Source organism: Psittacula echo, assembly GCF_963264785.1.
Source record: "Psittacula echo genome assembly, chromosome: 2".
Lineage (NCBI taxonomy): Eukaryota > Metazoa > Chordata > Aves > Psittaciformes > Psittacidae > Psittacula > Psittacula echo.
In genome coordinates this window covers 122,384,200-122,406,856 of record NC_137737.1, presented here as the reverse complement: position 1 = coordinate 122,406,856, position 22,657 = coordinate 122,384,200, and the positions used below count along the sequence as shown (strand labels likewise).

The 22,657-nt window shown below is 40.4% G+C and overlaps 1 protein-coding gene across 1 annotated transcript in view; it reads left to right on the top strand.

Annotated features, from left to right (window-relative positions):
- The window catches only part of CA8 (carbonic anhydrase 8), a gene marked incomplete at both ends in the record, with an annotated part of 39,431 nt that overhangs the window by 9,282 nt on the left and 7,492 nt on the right, over positions 1-22,657 (top strand). The window contains 3 exons of the mRNA XM_080611068.1: positions 16,817-16,912; positions 19,323-19,385; positions 20,738-20,786. Coding sequence (XP_080467194.1) covers positions 16,817-16,912; positions 19,323-19,385; positions 20,738-20,786 — 208 coding nt within the window. The remainder of the gene's footprint in view (positions 1-16,816; positions 16,913-19,322; positions 19,386-20,737; positions 20,787-22,657) is intronic.

Sequence of the window (22,657 nt, the reverse complement as noted above, 5' to 3'; positions counted from 1 at the left end):
TCCCATATGGAGACAGGCTGAGAAAGTTGGGGCTGTTCAGCCTGGAGAAGAGAAGGCTGCATGGAGACCTCATAGCAGCCTTCCAGTATCTGAAGGGGGCCTGTAAGGATGCTGGGGAGGGACTGTGGGAGGAGTCCCTGCTCACGGCATGGGTGTTGGAAATAGATGATCTTAAGGTCCTTTCCAACCCTAACTATTCTATAATTCTATGATCTTTATTCTTCTCCTTCATGCCAGGAGCGTGGGTTGGAGAAGAAGGGAGAACAAATAAAGATCTAATGAAACGCTGACTCCCTCCTTTACCTTTGATGTATAATGGAGATAGAAGGGAATAAAATGGCAAATTACTGCTACTAAATTTTGTTGTTAACAAAGTTAAAGCAGGGGCAGCTAAAAATGGGACCCACTGTACTCATTGTCTGTATAAACACCACACACTATAGTGCAAGGCCAAATCAATTTACAGTCAAAAAGACAGGAAAGACAGCAGGACAAAGTGAACCATATGATGGCATCAGTGCTGTTTTATGGAAAAAACCCCAAACCAAACCAAAAAGGTTTTCACTGCTCCTGAAGTGAAGGGAAGCAGGGAAAATTATGCCTTAAAGGCATCTCTTCCTCTTAGTTACTCAAGTGGTGGTGTGACCGAAGGCACAATCTGACCATAAGGGAACAATCTGACCATAAGGGAATTTCCAGGCAACTGCTCTGAAATAAAACTGTATCTGAGAAAATAAAAAGGTTCCTTTCACTGCTTGTGCTATAAGCAGGAGGATAATTCTCTGTAATCCATCCTCTTTAAAATGTAGGATTATATAGCTGTGAACCATGTGAAAGCTCTCAGTAGAAGAGGATTGGCAGTAAATCATTCCAGTTTCCAAGATGTGCAGGAAGATTAAAAATGGTGTTATTGTCTGTCCTATAGTTTTTGAGTAGAACAGAAGAAAATCTAGTTGCCTGAGGGACCAGAATCAGTTCTGTACAGTAAAAAAAGGCGTTCCTTTCAGTTGTGTGATGAAGAGCAGACTAATTAATTCTGTAGACTGTTTCAGAGCTACTGAAATACCTGCTGCAATGAAGTTAAATAGAATGCAACAAACATATCCTACCCTCAGTCTGATTTAAACCATTAAGTTTTCCTTTGTTCACATGAAATGGTGCCTACCTAAGGATCTCATCTAACAGAGTTACAGCCTTAGGGCTTCAGGTTAGACTGTTAACGTTATGCTTATCTACCCAAGTCTTCACAGTGTTTGGTTTGGAGTTTTCTCTGAGCCTGACTCTGAAATCATACATCTGCACACTGTGCATCCCTTCTGGTCTTTCTTGAGAGGAAGTGTCACACTTTCAACATGGAAATTTATTCTTTACCAACTTCTAATATTCTTTGACAACATTATTTAATCTTGCAGTCCATTTTAATCAGTTCCTTATTAGTTTGTTAGCAAATTATTTGGGTTAAAAAAATAGAGTATTTGTAATTGTGATAGAAGGCCTGGGAGATCGTGTGCATGCAAACGTCTCTGTCTTTATGGGGAGACTTAAAAGCTGCGATGGGGCTGAGTAGGTGTGAATGGCAAGCAGGATTTAACTTGTAATGACAGTAATTTCTAATATGTGAGCTCAGTTCTAGTATCTGTGGATTTTTGCCAGTAGCTTTAATGGCACTATGATACTAGTTATAAACCCTAAAAGAGAAGGTTTTAAACCAAGGGGTTTAAATCTTGTTGCCTTAGCTGATTGCGCTGATTACCTCCTTGTGAAAAAAAAAGAAAAAACTCATTCCACTCTAGCAGCACAAGAGCTATGAATGGAGAATCTTGCTTAGGCTGTCATGAATTTAACAGGAGGCAAAAAGAACTGATTCCGGAAGGGTTTAAGTAGCTGAGGTCTGGAATTCTGCTCAGAAATTATCCAAGTTTTCTAGTGGAAAGTTAACTTGTTTCCCCAAGGCTTGGACTATTTTCTGAATTTTGGGATCATTGCAGATCCATACTGTGAGCTGTGATTGAAACTGTGTGTCTCATAAGGAAATGTCATTCTTGTAATAGCTATATCCTTGACAGGTTATGAATAACAGATTAGTAATAGTTTAAAGTAGATATGTCCATTGGACATTATATAATTTTTGAGGACATAATTGTGGACAAACACAGGAAAATCAAGCCAAAGTCTAAGCAGATGTTTTCAGTTTTATTTTCCAAATCTGCAGTGATTTATGTAAGAATTTTTTACACATTATGTAGATGCCATTTACAAACATAACAATAATACATAGCTTTACGCAGCACTGTACGGGCAAAATTGGTCCTAGCACCAATCCCAGGGTTGTCAGTGAATTGTATTATGTGCTATACTAGCCCCATATGTGCAGGCCTTTAAGAATTTTTCTTCATTTTTCTATGTACTATACACACTCTGGTCCCCAAATTGATATGACTTCTGCTTGGTTTTTTTTGGTAGTGGTCCAAAGCTAGGAGATCTCCATCTCCTCCCAGTATACAGAGAAACAGAAAACCAGCAACAAAAGAAAACCAAAATTACCATCATTGTAAACGTACACATGAGGAGCTTATGACTCTTGACACTGCTAGTTGCTGAGCTCTTTCAGTATTGTATTTTTATTGTGGTTGAGGGTTAATTTGACCTAAAGAGGCACATGCAGTCTCTGAAGCGTACCTTATTTCTAGGTAATTTGTCAATATGAGCTTGGATTGGCCCTTGTTTTGCTCAGTCACATACAGTTTGAATTTTTTAGGGAATACATTCTATGTGTTTTGCGTTATGGATTTGTGAAAGCAGGTGCAAAAATGGGCTGATGTGCTAGCACAAACATGGTTTTAGCATGGCTGTCACCTGAGAAATGCTCATTTAAGCCCTGTGGAAGAGCTGTACACATCTTCAGAGGTATCAAATGAGAATTCCTTTCTGTGCAATATCTGCAATTTATTTGTTGGATTGTAAAGGATGTACAAGCTGCGGGACACCAAGTCAAAGAAGAGTGGCATTAACAGTCTGTACTGAAGCTTCTTTATCCCTTTGTCTCCCTTTTATGAGTTATCTTATTAACAGTGAGTTGTGTGTGTAAAAGCTCCATGACCCATGTGCACCTAAAACTCTTCTGAGGTGGCAGTTGCAGCAGTCTGTAATTTGTAACTTCTACCAGTATAGAGAATTTCAGTACTCTTTTAAGAAATAAATGGTCCAAACTACAGATGGCTGAGCAGAATTCGTCTAAGGAGAAATGTCACAGGTAGAGAGAAGCTGGGTGAAGGAAATGCAAATGAAAAGAAAATGAAGAGTGTCTTGAGGAAAGCCCTTCTCTGGGCTCCCTGTTCTGTCTTACCTCAGCTCATTGGTTTAGTTCTGCCATGAGTTGCAGACAGTTTTTGTGCTTCACATGTAACAAACATTTTGCACGAAATTATATTGCAGTTGTGCTGGGCTAAGATGCAATGTTCAGTTGCAGCCAGTAGTAACAGGTTTGGTGGTGAGGCAGGCAAGTGACTGAACAAAATAGGTTGTAGCAACCCCTGTCTGAGGTGAAAACAATATAGCCCTTGATACATTTTAAAAAGATGTGAATCTTTTCAAGTCCTTGAGCAAAATCACAGCATTGCCTTCTCCTTTACTTTCTCATACAAGTGTCTTGGTGACAGTTCTGGTACTTTTGGATATAGAGGCTGCTATCACGTCATCCCTTATTGTGAACCTCATTTTAAACTCTATTATGGCTGCGTACATTTTCTCTCTGCTGTAAGAGAAGAGCTTGTGTAATCACTTAGGAGATGGTGCTTCTGAAGAGAATTGAAACCCAGGTGTGCGTACAAGAAGATGACTGCTCTTGTCTCTTCTTTGTCATTTTTCTTGCTGTGTGCCTTTGACACGATTTGCTTCATTTGTACATGATTTTCTAATTTCTGCCATGATCGCTGCTGGCACTCTGCTCTATCTTATTTAAGTTTCCTGGTGCCTTGATTTTTCTGCTTGGTTTTCCTTAGCACTTTGCCCTAGCCACTAGGCCTAACTGCTTTTTCTCTCTAAGACCTGTCACTTGTGGAAGAAGCTGAAAAAGGAGATTCCTTGTTTTCCTATTTTCCACACTTTGTGCTTGAGTCAGGACCAGTTCCTAGGGTGGCCCTGGTGCATGAGTGAATACCCTGAGTTATAATAGCTTTCTAATGCTAAGCCCAAAATTTTATGTTATTTGCTCTAATGGTGCACTCATGGCTCTTAAGAGGTAAAGGATGAATGTTGTAGATCATCTAAGAGCTGAAAACCTTTGAAGGTTTACATAAGCATTTGCTGTCATGCCTGAGTGCTTCACAAGCACAAATAATTTAATCCTTAAAACATCAGTACAAGGGAGACAAGTTCTGCTGTTGCAAACAAACTGGTAGAAAATAAGTTCAAAGGGATTCAGTTGTTTAGCCATGGCACACATGATGCCTTTTTCAGAACTGACAGAGAACTGACTCATGATTCTTAGATGCTTGAATTCTAAGACTTTCAGACACTGTAGTACTGAAATGCCTAACTTAGGCTGTAAACCCCCGTGCAGCAATTTAACCATGGGGCTATCTGATGCCCTAGTCTGAAGACTACACTGTTGGCTATGGAAGAGTCTCACTGGTCATTCCTGCCTTTTTGCTGTGCCAGCATCAAGCCACATAATGAACTGGACTGGGGAACAGTTGAAGTTTGATAAAATTTAGGGAGTTTATGGAACTGTGGGGGAGGAAAAAAGTGTAACACCGTTATGCAATGTGCATACTAGCAGTTCAAGAGAAAACTGTTGGAGGTGTATAATGAAGTTTATTATTTCAATGGAAGCTTAGCCAATATTACAGAAAAAAGCCTGACAGAGTTTCCTAGAGGAGTGTAGTATGGAAGAGCAGCTGCTCACTGGAGAGCAGTCAAGATTATGGCTTAAGGAGATAAAATGCAGCTGCAGATTCTCATCTCTTTAGAGACCCTTAGCTTTGAAACACAGAGGGATTCAAAACAGTTGCTAATAAAACTTAGTAAATTAACAGGGAAGGAGTGCTTTTTATTCTGCCTTCATTAGAGAATCTATTGTTGAAAATTAAATCAGTGATTTAAATCCTTCCACATACGGTCTGGGTTTAAATCCAAAACAACAGATTGCCGCCAACACTTTGTGGAATTAGACATGCTTATATTAAATGCTTAGTTGTATAAATAACACTTCCAGAGTTAAATGCTTAAGTGATAGCACTTTGTGTTTTCTGTCTTCTTGATGTAATATCACCAGCTATTTGTCAAGGGCCAGTCCTTTATCCAAGCTTCGTGCTTTCTAACTGTGAAGCTACAAAGGAGCTTTATATAAAAGCACATGGAGACACACCCCCACACCCACTCAAGCTGGCAAGAACCCGGAGTAAAAGCAGGCTGGAGAGTCCTGCACTAAAGTACTTGAATTTTCCTTCCTGGCCTTAATAGTTCAAGGGAAGGAAAAAGAAAAGCTTAAATGTGTATTTGTTCCTGTCAGCACAGGTAGGGGCATACCCAGGCACCTCAGCCTACATGTTTGCTGGGGCCAGGTATAGTATCAGGGAACAATAACCTGCTCTGTGTGCTCCTTGCTTCATGCACTGAGCAAAAACTTTGCACAGTGAAGAGTCTGACCTATGAATTTGACAGTAACAACTGTGTAGCTTTTTGTTTTCTTGTTGATTAGGTTATTAACAAAAGAGATAGAAACAAGGGTATTTTGTCTCTTTCATTCCTTTTCTTAGCCTGCATACTTTTATTACAGTTGGAAAAATGTTAATTTTTGATTAATTCTTGTTTTCATCTCCTGTGCCTGCCAGTAGAAATAAGCAGTGCCTGTGCTTTCAAATGGGAATTAAAAATAAATACACACAAATAATGAATTACAGCATCTTCAGATTCCCCTACACCCTTCAATGTATTGCCAGTGATTTTCCTAAGAAACAGGCAAGCTGATGTTGCATGTCAGCAGCTTTCATGGGTGAGCAAGGAGATATTTTGATCTTCTATTCAAGGCCTGAACAAAAAAGGTCTACAGGGGGTTTGCAAAGCTTTCTGGAGACTGGTGTCCTTCACAGAAATGTAAGATAGGTAAAGACATTGGCATGGTTGCGTTAACATGAAGATAGTTTTTGCCTCCCTGTGAGTGCTGAGAACTGCTGTGGTGTTCAGCTTTGTGTCATCTTTCATGTGTCCCCTTCCTGTTTCCTAGTCTTGTATATGGTAGAAATGAAGCCTCTCCCTGAAGACTTAGTCCATCTCTGGTTAGACGAGGGACACAGGATTTGACCTGTTTTTCCTTTTTGAATTGTGTTTAAATTCATTTTTTTGTTTTATTAAGAACCTTTTGGCATTTTTTGCCAGAACAGAAAGAATACCACTCGAGTGGATTTTTTATGGTTCCCATAGCTTTTCTTTTTAGCTTACTATTCGTAGCTGCAGCCTTCTGAGTCTTTCCATATATGTCAGTGCTTCCTGCTGTTACTTTCATTTTTTCCGTGGGCCTGTGGTTCTTTGTTTTATATGAAATGAGGCTACTGCATGTGATTAGACTGTTCAAAGGGAACACAGATTCCTACTTACTATTAGATGTTGCAATGTTTTTATTATTCTTTTTCAGTATTGCTTACCAACATGGGTACTTCTTTAGAACAAGCAATTTGCCACAGCAACTGTGAGAGTGTTGCCTGAGATGCTGCAAAAAATTCAGTAGTTGCATTGTTCCTTGCGTTTTCAGTGGCACACCTGAAGGTATGCCACACGATTGCCTAGGCTACTTCTGCTGTTGCTTGGCTGGCTTTTTAGAAAGAGAATCAATTTTGGAAGATGTGCATACCTTCCTTTTATGATCCAATTAAAAGAATTTATTTACTGTCAAGTTACAGTTCTGCCGTCTTTCAAAGATGTTTGTGGAGAGAACACCAGTCAGCAAGTGTTCTGGACTATGATGTCCCAGTCAAGTGTATGTTCTGCATGTTTTAGGTGTGAATTTAGTTTTTGAGCTGAGACATATAGTATTTCACACTGTGACTGCAAAATTGTTTAAACAGTGTCTCCAGGATACCTTGGACTCTGCTCCAACTTGATTTGTTTGTTCCTAATTTCTCTGATTTTAGATTACAGACTTCTTTGTTCAGGGAATGTCATCTTGTTCTGTACCAACTTAGAGCCTGATGGTTAACCCACAGACTAGATCTGCTAGATCTTTAACACTTCCAGTAAACTGTAACAGGCAGAAGTTCAGCAGAGGCTGGGCTTTCCCTTCTCCCAAGTTGTATTGATCAGCAGGTTTTTAATGCTAACGGTATTGTCATCCGTGTTTCTTGGTGCTGCGTTCAGTTATCTCAGTGCTGAACTTAGCACTGCTTTTAAAGACAGGCAGAGTTCCTCTTTTTTAATTTTTTTTTTTTTTAAGGGCAAGGATCTATTTATGAAATTTTGAAGGCTGAATTTCTGCTGAGATTTGGTGACATTTTGCCATCTATTCACAACAGAAGCCTTGAGAAATTCAAGTCTACAGGCATAAACCAAGTCCACTGATTAAGAGCCTAACTCCCTTGGCTACTTCGTCATCCTTTTCTTGATTTTGCCCAGAGTTCATGATCGAGTAATTTTCTTTTATTTGCTTTTGCATTTTCAAAGGAAGCATATTGACCTTGACTGAACTGTAATGTTTAACCAGGAAGGCTTTGTTAAAGTTTTATGGGGTTTTGGTTTTTTTTTTTTTGTGGCATGGTGTATGTACATGTACTCCTGCTTCTCCTAAGATGTTTTCAAACAGCCTCTGTATCAATTCCATTAACTTTAATTTCCTAAACCTCTCCTTCAGGCTGTTAATAACTAACTTTCTTTATTCTTAATCACTTTTCTTGAAGCTCTGTGCCCTGGTCATGTTCTTGCTTTGGTCCCCTTGTGAGGATTTGGAACTTAATTACTGTATGTTATGGTCACTGCCAACAGCTTAGTCAATTGCTTCCTGAAACAATTCAGTGCCAAGTCAAGTATCAAGTCATAAATTCTTGTGTGCATATATAATAGCAAGACACAATTTTTCCACATTTTGTCCTCCTTTGATGATTTTTGTGAAATATTTGTGTTGTTGAAATTACACATCATTATTGTACAAGTAGGCTGTGTTGCCTTTTATTATTTATTATTATTTATTTATTATTTATTATTACCATCTGAAATCCTCAGCTTTGTTTCATCCTCTCAACTCAGGAAAAAGACCTTATGCTGGCCCTTCTTAGGTAGCCAGAGTTTCCCACTTCTACTGTTCCCTCCTCAGCTTTTATGGCATATTGTGAATGAAACTGGAATATACTGATCTCTAACAAACTTGGGTGAGTTCAGGAAACCAGTTCTTAGATCTACAGTCTTCAGCAGAGCAGCTCTAAAGCTGCTTTAATTTACCTTAGGGATATAGATTCGTCTCTGAGATGGTGTTTATGTGGAATGAAAACAGAATTTCAGCTCCACTGTCTTTCTCATCAGTGACAGAAATATGGCAAAAAGAAATATGCTCAAAATTTCCAGACTTACATGTTTTAGATGAAACTCTGGTTAAGATATGGTAATGCAGTATTTGCTTATTAGTCTTCTGAAATATGGCCTATGTGAATTGAAATAAGACTTGGAATATATGAGAGCACTAACATATGTCTCATCCTTAGATCCGTTCTTATCCTGTAATATTACTAGACTAGGCAGACTTTTCTGGAGCTTGTAATTGCTAGTTGCACAGCTAACAAGAAATAGCTGCATAGCCTAGTCCTGACCAAGGCACAAAGCTTTCCAGAAGATTATTTTACACATGATGCGGAATGCATTGAAGAAAGAAGCTTTTGTAATAATAAGCTCCTTAGTAAAGACTAAGAATATAGACAGTGGAAAAAGTACAATGGGTGATTGCGACAGCAGCATAGATTCAAGCAACCCTGGTGATGATAGTATCACAATCTGATGTTATAATAGGTTAATGTGAAGGTCTGAAGAGGAATTATTTAAAAATTACCATCTTCTATTGTGTTTAGAGCATAAACAGGAGCCAACTGAACAAAAGGATCCCATATGTCACAACCTCTTGCAATATGGGCTATAGTTACAAATGAGGTTAAGGCGGGACCTACACCCAGGCTGGGCAGGTGTTCCATGTGGCCTCCTCCTGCCTCAGCTGTGGATGGTTTTATCCCACATGAGTGCCCCGTAGGATCTGTGTCTGGTGCCAGGGAGGTCAGGAAAGGTTCTGTTGGCACATTTCCCTTTGACTCCTAACTTTCTTCCCAACTGCCTGGCATAGCCAGTGGAAACACTATATATTGAATAGTGTTTTATAGGGATCCCCGTAACAAATTAGGGTTTCAGTAGTTTAGCAGCAAACATTCATAAAGAAAACAGTAATTCTATGGGCTCCTTTTTATGGTACTAAGTCCTTCCAGATTGTAAGTATTTATGGCACATTTGTAACATTAAGATTATATAAGAGTGCAGAAACATTGAAGTACAGTCCTCCTTCTCCTCTTACCATTAATCAGATCTGTCATAACAAAAGATGAGCTGTGATATATTTCAGAGTGGATTTTCCTATATGGGATGAGCCTGTCTCATGTTTGCTCTGGCACTTGGGTGACAGATCCACACTAGCATGTTGCAGTAAGGAGCAGAGCTAACAGCAACTGTCCTGACATTGCAAGAGTCAGGTAAGCTTAGGTGAAAGTAAGCTTAGAGGTGAAACATGGCCATTCACATAGGTGGAGGACTGAGAGGGTCTAAGAAAGAGGGATCATTCAGCAGTCAGTCAAGAGGAATCACTTTGGTAGTCACGGGCAATTCATGCCCAGGCTCCTGAACAGAGACTCACACAGTATCACAGTATGTTAGAGATTGGAAGGGACCTCAAAAGATCATCTAGTCCAATCCCCCTGCCGGAGCAGGAACACCTAGATGAGGTTACACAGGAATGTGTCCAGGCAGGTTTTGAATGTCTCCAGAGAAGGAGACTCCACAACCCCCCTGGGCAGCCTGTTCCAGTGTTCCATCACCCTCACTGAGAAGAAGTTTCTTCTCAAGTTTAAGTGGAACCTCTTGTGTTCCAGTTTGTACCCATTACCCCTTGTCCTATCATTGTTTGCCACTGAGAAGAGCCTGGCTCCATCCTCGTGACACTCCCCCTTTATATATTTATATACACTAATGAGGTCACCCCTCAGTCTCCTCTTCTCCAAACTATAGAGCCCCAGCTCCCTCAGCCTTTCCTCATAAGGGAGATGCTCCACTCCCTTAATCATCTTAGTCGCCCTGCGCTGGACTCTCTCCAGCAGGTCCCTGTCCTTCTTGAACTGAGGGGCCCAGAACTGGACACAATATTCCAGATGCGGTCTCACCAGGGCAGAGTAGAGGGGAAGGAGGACCTCTCTCGACGTACTGACCACCCCCCTTCTAATACACCCCAGGATGCCATTGGCCTTCTTGGCCACAAGGGCACATTGCTGGCTCATGGTCATCCTGCCATCCACGAGGACCCCCAGGTCCCTCTCCCCTACACTGCTCTCTAACAGGTCGTTCCCCAACCTATACTGGAACCTGGGGTTGTTCCTGCCCCGATGCAGGACTCTACACTTTCCCTTGTTATATTTCATCAAGTTACTTCCTGCCCAACTCTCCAGCCTGTCCAGGTCCCGCTGGATGGCAGCACAGCCTTCTGGCGTGTCAGCCACTCCTCCCAGCTTAGTGTCATCAGCAAACTTGCTGACAGTACACTCAATTCCCTCATCTAAATCATTGATGAATATATTAAGTAATACTGGTCCCAATACTGACCCTTGAGGCACTCCACTAGATACAGGCCTCCAACTAGACTCCGCCCCATAGACTACAACTCTCTGGCTTTTGTCCTTCAGCCAGTTTGCAGTCCACCTCACTACCTGATCATCCAGACCACACTTCCTCAGTTTAGCTATGAGGATGCTGTGGGAGACTGTGTCAAATGCTTTGCTGAAGTCAAGGTAGACCACATCCACCGCTCTGCCATCATCCATCCACAATGTTATTTCCTCATAAAAGGCTATGAGGTTGGTCAAGCATGACTTCCCCTTGGTAAAGCCATGTTGACTGCCCCTCATAACCCTCTTATCCTTGACATGCCTTAAGATGGCATCAAGGATAAGGTGTTCCATCACTTTCCCAGGGATGGAAGACTCCTGGAGTGTGAAAGGGCAAAAGGCGAGGGACATAGGTTGCAACAAGAGGGATTCTGGAGGTACAAGGAGGAAAAAACCCTTTATGATGGGAGAGGTTAGACATAGAACAGGTTACCCAGAAAAGTTGTAGGATCTCCATTGCTGGAGATGCGCAGACTTCGACAAGGCCCTGAGCAACCTGATCTCATGTTGCTTTGATCAAAGCATGATCTCATGATGACTTTGAGTTAGCAGCTAACTTTGAAGTTGGTGCTGCTGTGAATGGGGGAAGGAGGCAGTTGAACTTCAGAGGCCACTTCCAACATAAATTATCCTGTCGTATGTTTTCATGTGTGAGCTGGGAATAAAGTAAGATCTGCAATAGAGCTTAAAAGATCATTTTTTGCTCTTGGTGAGCTTAGGACCCTGCAGATTTCCACAGAGCAGGCAGTGCCCCAGACGGGAATAATGTACCTGTTTTTGCAACTGTTTTTTATTAGAGAGAAACTGGCTTTCAGAACAGCTAAATGTGCTAGGTCATATACAGTAACTATGATTCCTGCCAGAATCTGTCATTCCAGGGACTGATTCTGTGTAAAAATCTTCCATCCCAGTCCTTTTCTTTTTCGTATCAACATAAAAGAGATTTGTGTAGTAGAGAAAGGAATGGATTCAAGAGTAGGGTTTTCATTTGTTTATTGATTTTAAAGCCAGAATCTCAAGTCCTTGCTTAGTTTTGAGTGTTGCTTTGAGATGGGCCCTTTGTTCATGTCAGTGTCAGCTTTTCCTAAGCAAGGACATTAGGACTGGGATCAGTAGTCTTTTGGTTGATTGGGGACTGGATGAAAATTGGGAAGATTCTCACAATATGTTCAATGCAGAATAATCCTTCTGTGGGGTTTCATCTGCTACCTGGAATAATTTCTTAATCTTTCCTGTGAAGGAGAGTCCCTCCAGTCCCTTCACAGAACAGATCTACTTTATCAGCACTTTATTATTATTTGTCTTCATGAGTTTACAGCTTACCTGATTTTAAGGAAGTCACTGCAACAATTCTTTGATTTACAGCTGGAATATTAAAAGGCTCCAAATTATTAATTTGTCTAAGAGAAAAATGGCTTTTTTGAATGCTCAAAGGCATTTCTCACAGTTTTCTGATTATTTATTGTAAAAATATACTCTCTGGCATGCTGAGCCAGATACTGGTAATCAGTGACAGCGTAGCTGACTCATTTTGGTTATATAGAACCATCATAACTACTGACTATCAAAAATTAGCTAACAAGTTGAGCAGAGCCTCTCCTGCTCTACTGACATGTGCAGCTTGTTTGTGCTCTGAATGAAAACCACACAATGGTAAGCTGCCCACACACTGCAGCTGATTATTTAAAAAACCCCACGTGGTTATGTTCATATCAGAGACTGGCACCCCTTGTGAGTATGCACTTTTTATGTAGCTGTCTCAAATCAACGTGGAACTGAAGGTTACCAGAAATACGGAGCACTAATATAATAAGCCTCTCTTGCTATTGCTACTTGTAAGGTACTGGTGCATGGGTACTGTCCTGGGTTCAGCTGGTTCAACTGGGTTTGAAGTTGTCAATGTGCATGGCCATTATGTTACATTGACAGTTTCAAAATTTGTGAAAGCACTTCAGTCTTTCCTCTGTGCACATCTGATTCCCATAAAATATTAACAAGAGTTACAGGCCATGTTGTTTGTGGACTGTACTCTCTAGAGTTCAAATTTTGTAATGTTTGTGGACTTTTTGCCATCTTTTTTTTAAACTGTTATCTGATGTTTTCATCTGATGTCATATTACAAACAAACCCAGAGCCAGCAAAAGGCAGAACAGCTCCAGAGAGCCACGCAAATACATAGGATAAACCACAACTTGAAAGCAACACTTTGCTACACTCAGGCCTTACCACTTCCTTGCTAATATTTCCCTTTCTGAATCACTTTTTTGTGTACTTACCCAGCCCCCACCTGAGGTATATTTTTCCTGCTCTGTAGAAGAATTAATTTGATTTGACTTCCATTTATTTAAGTGCATGTTGACAACCATTTATTTTTTCAGTGTGCATGCATGGGCTTATCAGAGAGCAAAAGATGTGGAGCTTGTTGGCATGTTGTTAGGAAATATTATGGTATTAATTATTATTTTCCATTAGGTTGCCTGTCTGATTTCAGTTTGTAAATCCCTAATGACAGAACCTCTTCTTTGAATAGCTATCCCAAATATCACCTTGCTTCAGAACATGGGAATGTAATAAATTTGCTGCTGGATCAGGTCAGCAGGCCATCCAGTATGCTATCTTTAGCAGTGTTATGGATGCTGTACAGGGAAAGGGCATGAGCCTGACAACTTTTTGTTGTACTCCCTAGTCATCTACCATCATAGAACTAGGAGTGCTAGAGGCAGCACCTCAGCTGTTCTCTGTAGTGTCTGGTTTTGGACTTGTCCATAGCTTGCCTAATGCGTTTATGAAGCTGCTGATACTGTTTGGGACTACAGTGCTTATGGCAGCAAATTTACAATCTGCTGTGTAAAAAATAGATCATATTCCACTGTAATTATTGCCACCTCCAAGGAAGTAGCAAAGTGACATCTTAAACACAGACCAGAAGTCTGTTCTACCTTGAGCTTTAGCAACCCAATACAAAATGATGATACTTGTACCAAAGAGCCTACTATGTATTTTAAGCATCCTTGAGGAGAACCTCAAAGTTACAGAAACCATGGGACCAGAAAGTGCTGACTGCCTATTTCAGTACCTTTTTTCAGTACTTTTTTTCATGTTGATACATTTAGTAATGTTGGTTACTAAACCTGAAATTAGTTTAGGGGTGTCTACAGTAGCCTTAAGTACATCCCTTTTTTGTCTTTGTGTCATGCTGGGTAGACCATCCTGACCTCTATTGAACTGGTAGAAGGGAAGGAGGCCTGGAGGGGATTCAGAGCCCTAAGTAGATTCTTAAAATGCATAGCTAATACTTAACTTACTCTCCTCATGTCCGCTGGAGATGTGGGAGGAGGTGCTGGCCAGTAGGTATGTTCCTTGGAAGGCAGTTCCAGCCACAGGGCTTTTTGCACTGTGCCCCCACCCCCCCCTTTAAGCATCAGCTCAGTATATTTTGCAGCATGTCTTCCTGTCAGGCTACTTATGCTGCTGCACAGACTAATTCTAGACCTCTTCATGTTTTATAGTATTACACAGAGGTTTTGGTATCATTTTTCTAGCTGCTGTATAGCCTTGTCATAGGAAAGTCTGTCCTCATGAGCCTGCTGCCTAAGACGGGACAGCATTCTGTTTCTGGATGAACTGTAGTCATTGCTGGTATGGTCAGAAGCTCTTGCTCATTTTTCTCTTGATGGGGCTCAGCATTTTGCTTTAAAAGCTTCAGAAAAAAAACCCCCAGTGTTGTCAGAATGCTGACAAACGTCAGATTAGACTTCACCTGCAAAGGAGTGTAACACGGCAGCTTTAGCCAAGACCCGCCTGTTGACACAGTCAAAGTCATGGTCTCTTTACATTTGGCGATCGCCCTCAGCGCTATTGTTCCAGCTACCAAAGGACAAGCTTGCTTTGACGTGTCCAACCAACCGCGTCGCAGTGCCGTGCTGCGCTGTTCTCGCTGCACCAAGGGCATTGCCATCCCGACTACGAGTCGCCCTATCCTTTCGTGTTTGCTCCTTAACGGCAGGGTTTAGGTGAGAACTGTGGGGCTCCCTGAGCCCCCTCTAGTGGATAGCTGATGGAAACGCCAGGCTAGTCTTCGGGAAAATGCAGTGCTCCGGCGCTGTCTCCTCTGGTGGTGGTAGTTCTGTGTCTGCTGACATGAGCCTGAGAGACTGAAGCCTCATTATTTGATCTGCGGTTGTGTTCCTTTAAAAGCCAAAGGCAAATCAAATGTGTAGCAAAGCTCTTTATAGCTGATAAAGTACACGGCACCAAGTAAATCCATGGGCAACAGATAGCTTAGTTCTAACGGAGCATTTGTATGTCTAGAAGTTTTGTAGCTGTGGGCAAGTACATTTGTATTAGTGTGCAAAGGGATTATGATATTTTTTAAGAAAGATGTTTCATGTTTTTAGCACAGCAGATGCCTTTGATCAGCAGGAATGGATTTATTTGTGTGATAATTTGGAATTGAATTCAATTTACAGTATGATAATTTAAAATTTTGTATTGAATTTTGAAATGACAGTCATCAAGAGGAGTGCCCAAAATTCTCATCAGAGATTAAATAAAGGGAGAGTGATTGCTTGAGGAACTGGTCTTCTGAAATGCTGAGATGCCTGACTAAACTCCTGATGTCTGAGGGTCAATAAGCATTTCACAGAGGCTGTAACTGTGCAGAAACGAAACACAAAATGGGAAGGCACACTATCTGTTTTAAAAACTAATTTTGCTGAAGGTGGAAAAAATGTTAGATAACAGTGTGACATTTTAACTTCTTAGACACATGACTGAGCAAAGCATTGATCACGATTTTACAACAGGAATTAAATCTAAGAGTTTGTATTTTTTTAGCTGTTCTATCTATCTGAAATGTGCAAAAGTTGTTGGCAGATAAACTTCAAAGCAGCTGTGCTTAGGATGTTGAAGCTTTGCAATGTTATCAGACCCAGCCACAGAGATTGCATTTTAGCATTAGCGCTGGAAAATCTCGTATTTGAAATGCATATTACTTCTCAGTACAGTAGATACTGCCCTCCCTCCCTCTCTCTCTCTCTCTCTTTCCCTCTTTCTCTCCTTCCCTCCCTCCCTCCCTCCGTCCCTTCCTTCCTTCCTGCCTTCCTTCCTTCCGCCTGCCTTCTTTTCTGCCTTTCTTCTTCTTTTCAACTTCTCTTTCCAATTGTTCTGTCTTCCAGCACTATTCTCGAACACCACTTCCTAAATCATGCTGTGACATCTCACCAGAAGAGACTTCATGTTTACTATCCTGTGTCTGCTGCCTGACTTGCGTTTATGCATTACGTCCTACAGGCCCTGCTACCATGTGGGAGAAGGCGGTTGAGGGCTCATACTTTATTCTTTGGCTGTCTTTCACTGCTGTCTCTAAGGTGGTCCTCCAGCCATTTTTCTCTGCTTGACTTTCTGTATGTTTAACCTTTCCTGAAATCACTTCTCCTACTCTTACTACTGACATTTGGGTGACTCATCTTGGGAGTTGATAATGTGAGACAAGTGACATTAAAACAGTACACAGTCAAATGTGTGTTTGGACAGCCTATGTCCATAATTATACTCCTGCCTTGGAAGAGTGCTGGCTGGCTGAGAGGTAAAATTGATGGGTTTTATCAGCTGACATTATTTCAGTACTCAAAGTAAGGAACTTGGTAAATCACCATTAACATCATTAGTATAGTTACCCTTTGTTGTAGACATTTGGTAACATCACTTTTTCTGCAGCTGACCTTTTTTTTTCGTTGGGATTCCTCATGTTTATAATAGAATCCACTTACATATACATGCACAGCCATAGGCATACACATATGTATACTCAAGCATGCACACACAGACACTGAGTCTTTGTTAATTGTTGTTAACTGCTGGCGGTTTTTTTATTACTAAACATATTTCTCTATCAATCTCTTTGCACTGCTTTGTTTTAGCTTCATCTGATGCACTGGAACTCCACACTGTACAGCAGCATTGATGAGGCAGTAGGGAAGAAGCACGGTATAGCTATTATTGCTTTGTTTGTGCAGGTAAGTTTCGTGTGTTGGACTATCTGAAGAGAATGAGTTCCTTTCCATTTTCTTTCATTTTTAATGATTTCATAAAATAAAACAATGTATTACTGCTGATAATTCTATTTGAAATATACTTCTCAGTCATGTCTTCTGTGTATGTGTACTGAAATTCCATTGTGAATTAAGCAAGTAATCCTTGTTTAAATGGGATGCTGGGAGTATGTTAGTTAAAAAAGGGATGATGCATAATTGGCCATCTCTCTGTGACTCTGGCTGTAAGCAGATATCCAGTCTCCGTTCCTCTGAGGACAGAATGAGGGTTGTCAAGAGGCACAAATGCTTCACTATAGCTGTGATGTGTTGTTCTCCATTCCTGGCCAGGTCTGCTGTTTGAGGGTTGAGGAACTATAGAGACAAGGCGAGGAAAGAGGAAGAAAAAGCCTAACCCATTGGCACAGCTGAAAATCGATAGTAGGCTTGTGCTTTTCTGAACATAGGGACAAATGTGTTTCTTCACACAGAATGCATGTGAGGTGGGATGACATCACTTTTTCAGAGATGCCAGGCTGATAATATAGCACGACTTGCTACAGACCCCAAGAAAAAGCCTGCGACAAAGGAGGCTTAGAGCTTCCTGGGGAGAAGGTGTAATGCAAGCTGGGAAGTTAGCCGCATTGTCTATTTGCTATTGAAAGTGTTTCAAGGGATGTACACTATAAAGAAGATTTTCAGTTTTAGCCTCAGACACCATCCTCCTCATGAAAAATGGCAAACTGTTTTATTTAAATGGGTTTGGAGGAAGAGGTTTAGAGTTCATGCTTAGATCAAATGGATTTTCTTTCACAGTCATATTATTAATTTGTTGTATTTCATAACGAGTTTATGAGTGCCTTTGAGCTTTACCTCTGTTTGAATTTAAAGGTACATTGGTTGCAGCTCCAACACTCAGAACTGCTAAAAATGAAAGTTAGAAAGTCTTCAGTTTTGTATCTGGAGGGCTGTGTAATAATTGCATATGTAAGTCACTTTCTAATTCCAGTAGAGATAACCTTCGAGTTAGTTAGAAAGTTATATATAAGTCCTTAAATAAATCTGAAACTTCAATGATACATTTTCCATTTCCGGTCTCTCACCTTCATCAGAGTTTGTAAGTATTCCAAAGGGCTTTTTCATTAGCCAAGAAAGGCATCATATAATTACAACTGACCAAGAAATAACAGCATTTATGCTGCTTATTAAAGGAGTAGGGAGAGGAAATTCGGTGAACATTTCTTCTGTTTCAAAGGCATGGAAATGTTGTAGTTTTGCATCAAAGACATCATTTTAAGTTCAGTGAAAATATTTTCACTGATGAAGGTGTCATTTAAATGTAACCCTTGGTGATTCTTAATTTAGAAACAGTGTCTTTGAAGTGATTTCTGTATCTGTTATGCACATGGAAGGTTTAAAATTGAAATTCCATTCTGAAACAAAAGAAAATCTTCTTAAATTCCAAGAAATAACAAAGTACCTTTTGTTTGACATTCGGTTGTTTCCTTCCAGTGACTACTGTGCCGTTCTATTCCAAAAGAAACAAAAGGCAAACAAAATTTTCAGGGTCTAGCTTTCCTACTTGCAACTCTTGCCCACTTCATTCCTCACCTCAAATGTGTATGTGTTGGAAAAGAAATCAAGTGGAAGGCTGTCCTCTGTCTTCCTATTTTGGCAATGTTGTTCTGAATGTAAAAGCCAGGATCCTAGAATGGGCAATTTAGAAGCATCTGAAATCACCGTGCAGAGTGAACAACATACGTGGAAAATAAGAATCTCTTATTTCAACAGTGGGTTTCTTTTGAAAACCCCATCTTCGGTGCATTTGGTAAAGGCAGTGCTGTAGGCTGCCAGGGTCACTGGCAGGATCCCAGAGGTGCCATGAGGGAGGGGATCTGCCATTCTGCACTCTGCAGGCAGGAAAGAATTCCCCCAAGCTTCACCTTGGGCCAGATTTGCAACACTGTGGGGACAAATTCGAAAAGTGTCTGTCATGTTCACTCTGTTCCTTTCTGTGTACTTCTCAGACAAAAACTGGTAAGGACAAACTGTATCATTGGCATTTATATGCCACAATGCTGCATGGTTTTGACTCCACGTGCACTATATGCTGCAAAACAGGGTTAGTCAAAACTTGCCAGTCTTAACTGTGACTCTGTCTCTTGTTCTGTGAGTTTCTGCTTTAAAGTTATTTACCTCATTTCCTTTTGACCGGTGGCTTTACAGTGGTTTAATTGTTTGGAGTTGCCATGTATCAGCGTATTTGGTTAACACAATGCTGTGTAGTTTGACTAAAACCAACTACAGAACTTAGTGTTCTGACTGACCTCTGTCTTTCCTTAGAGTTTTTGAAATAGCAAAATACTGAAACTCATCTCTGCTTGCTGCATTTCAGATAGGAAAAGAGCATGTAGGCCTAAAGGCTGTAACTGAAATTCTCCAGGACATCCAGTACAAGGTAAGGCATTGTCTGAAGAAATGCTTCCTTCACTGACCAGGTAGAAAGAAAGTAAGTCTGTGTGAAGCTAAGAGACGGGTTTCAGATGTGTTTGTAATAAAGCCGTGTGTGAAAAACACAATTTGGTGGCCTGCATCAGAACCTCAGCGTTTTACAGTATTCAGATAATATACAGTCTTTGTAGTTGCTTCCTTTTCTGGTGGCCAGAAAAATTTGATCTCCTATACCAGTAACTGATTGCAAATAGTACCTTTTCAGTGATTTTCATGGAGTCAGTGTGAATGTAAGCACTGCAACATGCTTAGCGAACACCAGCAGCAGTATCTCCAAACCTATCTGGAGGAAAAGAATAGATGAACTGAGCACCCATATTAACTTGCAGTGGGAAATCAGCAAACACAATGCCGTCTTGTCGGGTGGAGTGTGTGTGGGGCTCCTGAAGGACAGATAATAAACCTTGCAGGACTGAGGAGATATGAGTGCTTTCCAGAATGTTGATGCTGTCTTAAATGACCTTGGGCAAGTTACTTCCATCTCTCTGCTTCATGTCTCTGTCCGTGACATAGAAATAATCATACTTACCTTTGATTTTAAAGGACTTTGAGATGTATTAATGAGATGTTTTATATTGGTCTGGAGACATTAGCCATTCACCTCAGTGGATGCTGAAGTGTATAAAAATTAGAAGCTGTTATTAGAATGGAATTGAAAATCTGTCAGTCAAATAATATATGGTAAACTTTAGTCATGATGCTTAAGATTACAAACTCATTGTTTATGAAGATGTCAGGGAAAACAGTTAGTGTTTAGAACTCCATAGTTTCATTACTGAAATGTCAGCCAAGTAGAGGAAGGTCATGAAAGGCCTCGTCATTGTGAGTGTGTTATAATAACAATTTTCAGAGGGTCAGCATCAAATGTACTTTTGGCATACATAAAATTTTCTTGCATTAAATATGTGGAACCAGCTTTATCTTATTAAGTGTCATCCACATTGGTCAAGGCAAAGCTCACTTTGGCCCTTGGATTTTAAACTCAGTTTGTATGGAACTCCTGAGTTTCATGCAGAGAATTTCAAGGCTGGGACCTGGGAAGAGCTCAGGTACTAAAGGCAGAAAGTTAACATATTGCTGGGATAACTGTAAAACTAAAGAATAAAATAGAATAAAAAATGTGTTTGTGTAGCTGCAAGGACAAATGCAATGATGATTAAATGGGGGCTAGTAATGAGGTTACTTTGCACAGGAATTCAAGTCTTAATATTATAAGAGCACACAGTGTATTTTACCTCTCCGTTCATCATTATTTTAATAGAAACTAGATATGAGATTTATTTGTATTCACTTTTTCAGGGAAAGTCCAAAACAATACCCTGTTTTAATCCCAACTCTTTATTGCCAGGTAGGTGTCTTTGCTTACTTTTGTGTATGTGGATTAGTAGCTGATTGCAGAGGCTGAGACAATCTTGAGCTAAAGCACAGTCTAACTGCAAGCCTGAGAGTGTGTCCCATAAGGTGGTAATGCATTTTGCACCTAGTAGTGCTAACAGGCATAGGGATGAAGTCCCTTTGAAATTTATGATACATCTGCATCTGTGAGTGGGATGTGATACTGCAGTCCATGCACTTCTGGCAATACTGTGGCTAATTTTCTTGATGATTTCTCATCCCATCTAAAGGTGGAGCTGTGTGTATTGCTTTCCCTAGTTTGGCACAGAATAGGAAGCGTAAGGTTACCCATTTACCAAGGTAGCCTTTTGGCAGCATCAAAAGGCAGTGCATGATGCAGTGACAGTTGTGTAGCATACAAGGAGTAGTGACAATGGGAGGCAAATTCAAATAGCTAAAAGTAAAGGAGTAATAGTAAGAAACAACCACTACCTCTACTACTTGTCTACTACTATTACACTACCTTGTCTTGAAAAAAACATGATTAAAAAAAAAACATTTCTACAAGATGGATGTTTCTGCAAGGAATCTTTGTGAGCTAAATTCTGCACCGTAGTAGCAGGTTCTTTAGTTTTCAAAGTACTCCAGGTCTACATGAAACTGTATCAATTATGTATATCAAAAGAATGCTATTTAAGTTGCAAAGTGAAGTGCTCAGCAATTAGGAATTGCAGGAATTAAGGCTGCCTGTGCCCCTTTGTGCATATACATTATAAAATATCTTTTAATTGCATGACCATAAGTTATTTTTTACAGGACCCCTGCCTCACAGTTCCTGTTTGATGCTGATTGAGTCACCTAAACCAAAATTTTCATAAATCATCTCTAACTATGTGTTCCTCATTTTCTAGGTGCCCGACTTGAGATCATGGGGTCTGATTTGCAGAAGTGCTGAGTGCTTACGCCTCCAACTGAAGTCAATGGGAGCAGTGCTCTGACTGTATTAAGTGCTATAGAAAGTTCATTACTCTTGAGAAATCAGGTTCTAAGCATCTCATACTGAACACCTCAAATGAATAGATGCATTTGACATTAACTTCTCTGTGCTCAGTTCCCCATCTTTAAAGTGTGGGGGTAATCTGTCTTTCCTCACACAGTGGGGTGTTGGAAGGATAAATGAAGTCATGTTTGGGAAGCACTCAGACACTGAAGAAATGAGTGCATTAGAAATACAAAAAATGACAAGATGTGATCCTTCTAACAAGCAGTATTCGAATAGCATGGGAAAAAGGAAGACTAAGGACTGTGTATTAGGTGACATGGTTTAGTGGGAGGTGTCCCTGCCCATGGCAGGGGGGTTGGAACTAGATGATCTTAAGGTCCTTTCCAACCCTAACTATTCTATGATTCTGTGATACTGTGCTGAGAAATCCAAATGTTACTAGAGGGTTTTCAAAACAAAATAATCCATCCAAGTAAATGATGAAAGGTTCTCTTGAAAAGACATATGTGATCATGTAACAAGGCGGTGTCACAGTGCATGCACAGGATGGGCTGAATTAATTCTTGCAGTTCTTAAGTCCTGAGTGTTTGATGATGCAACTTGCTTTCAATGGATTTGCTATGTAATTCTGTAACTGAGAAAGAACATTACTCCAAGAAAACAAAATTCATTCACTGACAATCGCAGGCTTCATTGGCAAGATTTAATTCTACTGATACTCCTCTGAGCTAGTAGTGAAATGGCAGTAACAGGTTAGGCCATCCAAGCAAGTTTATTTGTTTTCAATCTCACATTCTGTCCTTGTCAAGCCAGTGACAATCTTCCCCCTAGCTCTCCATGGCATGATTAACCACCCTTTGTTTCCAGTTGCTCTCTAGGTT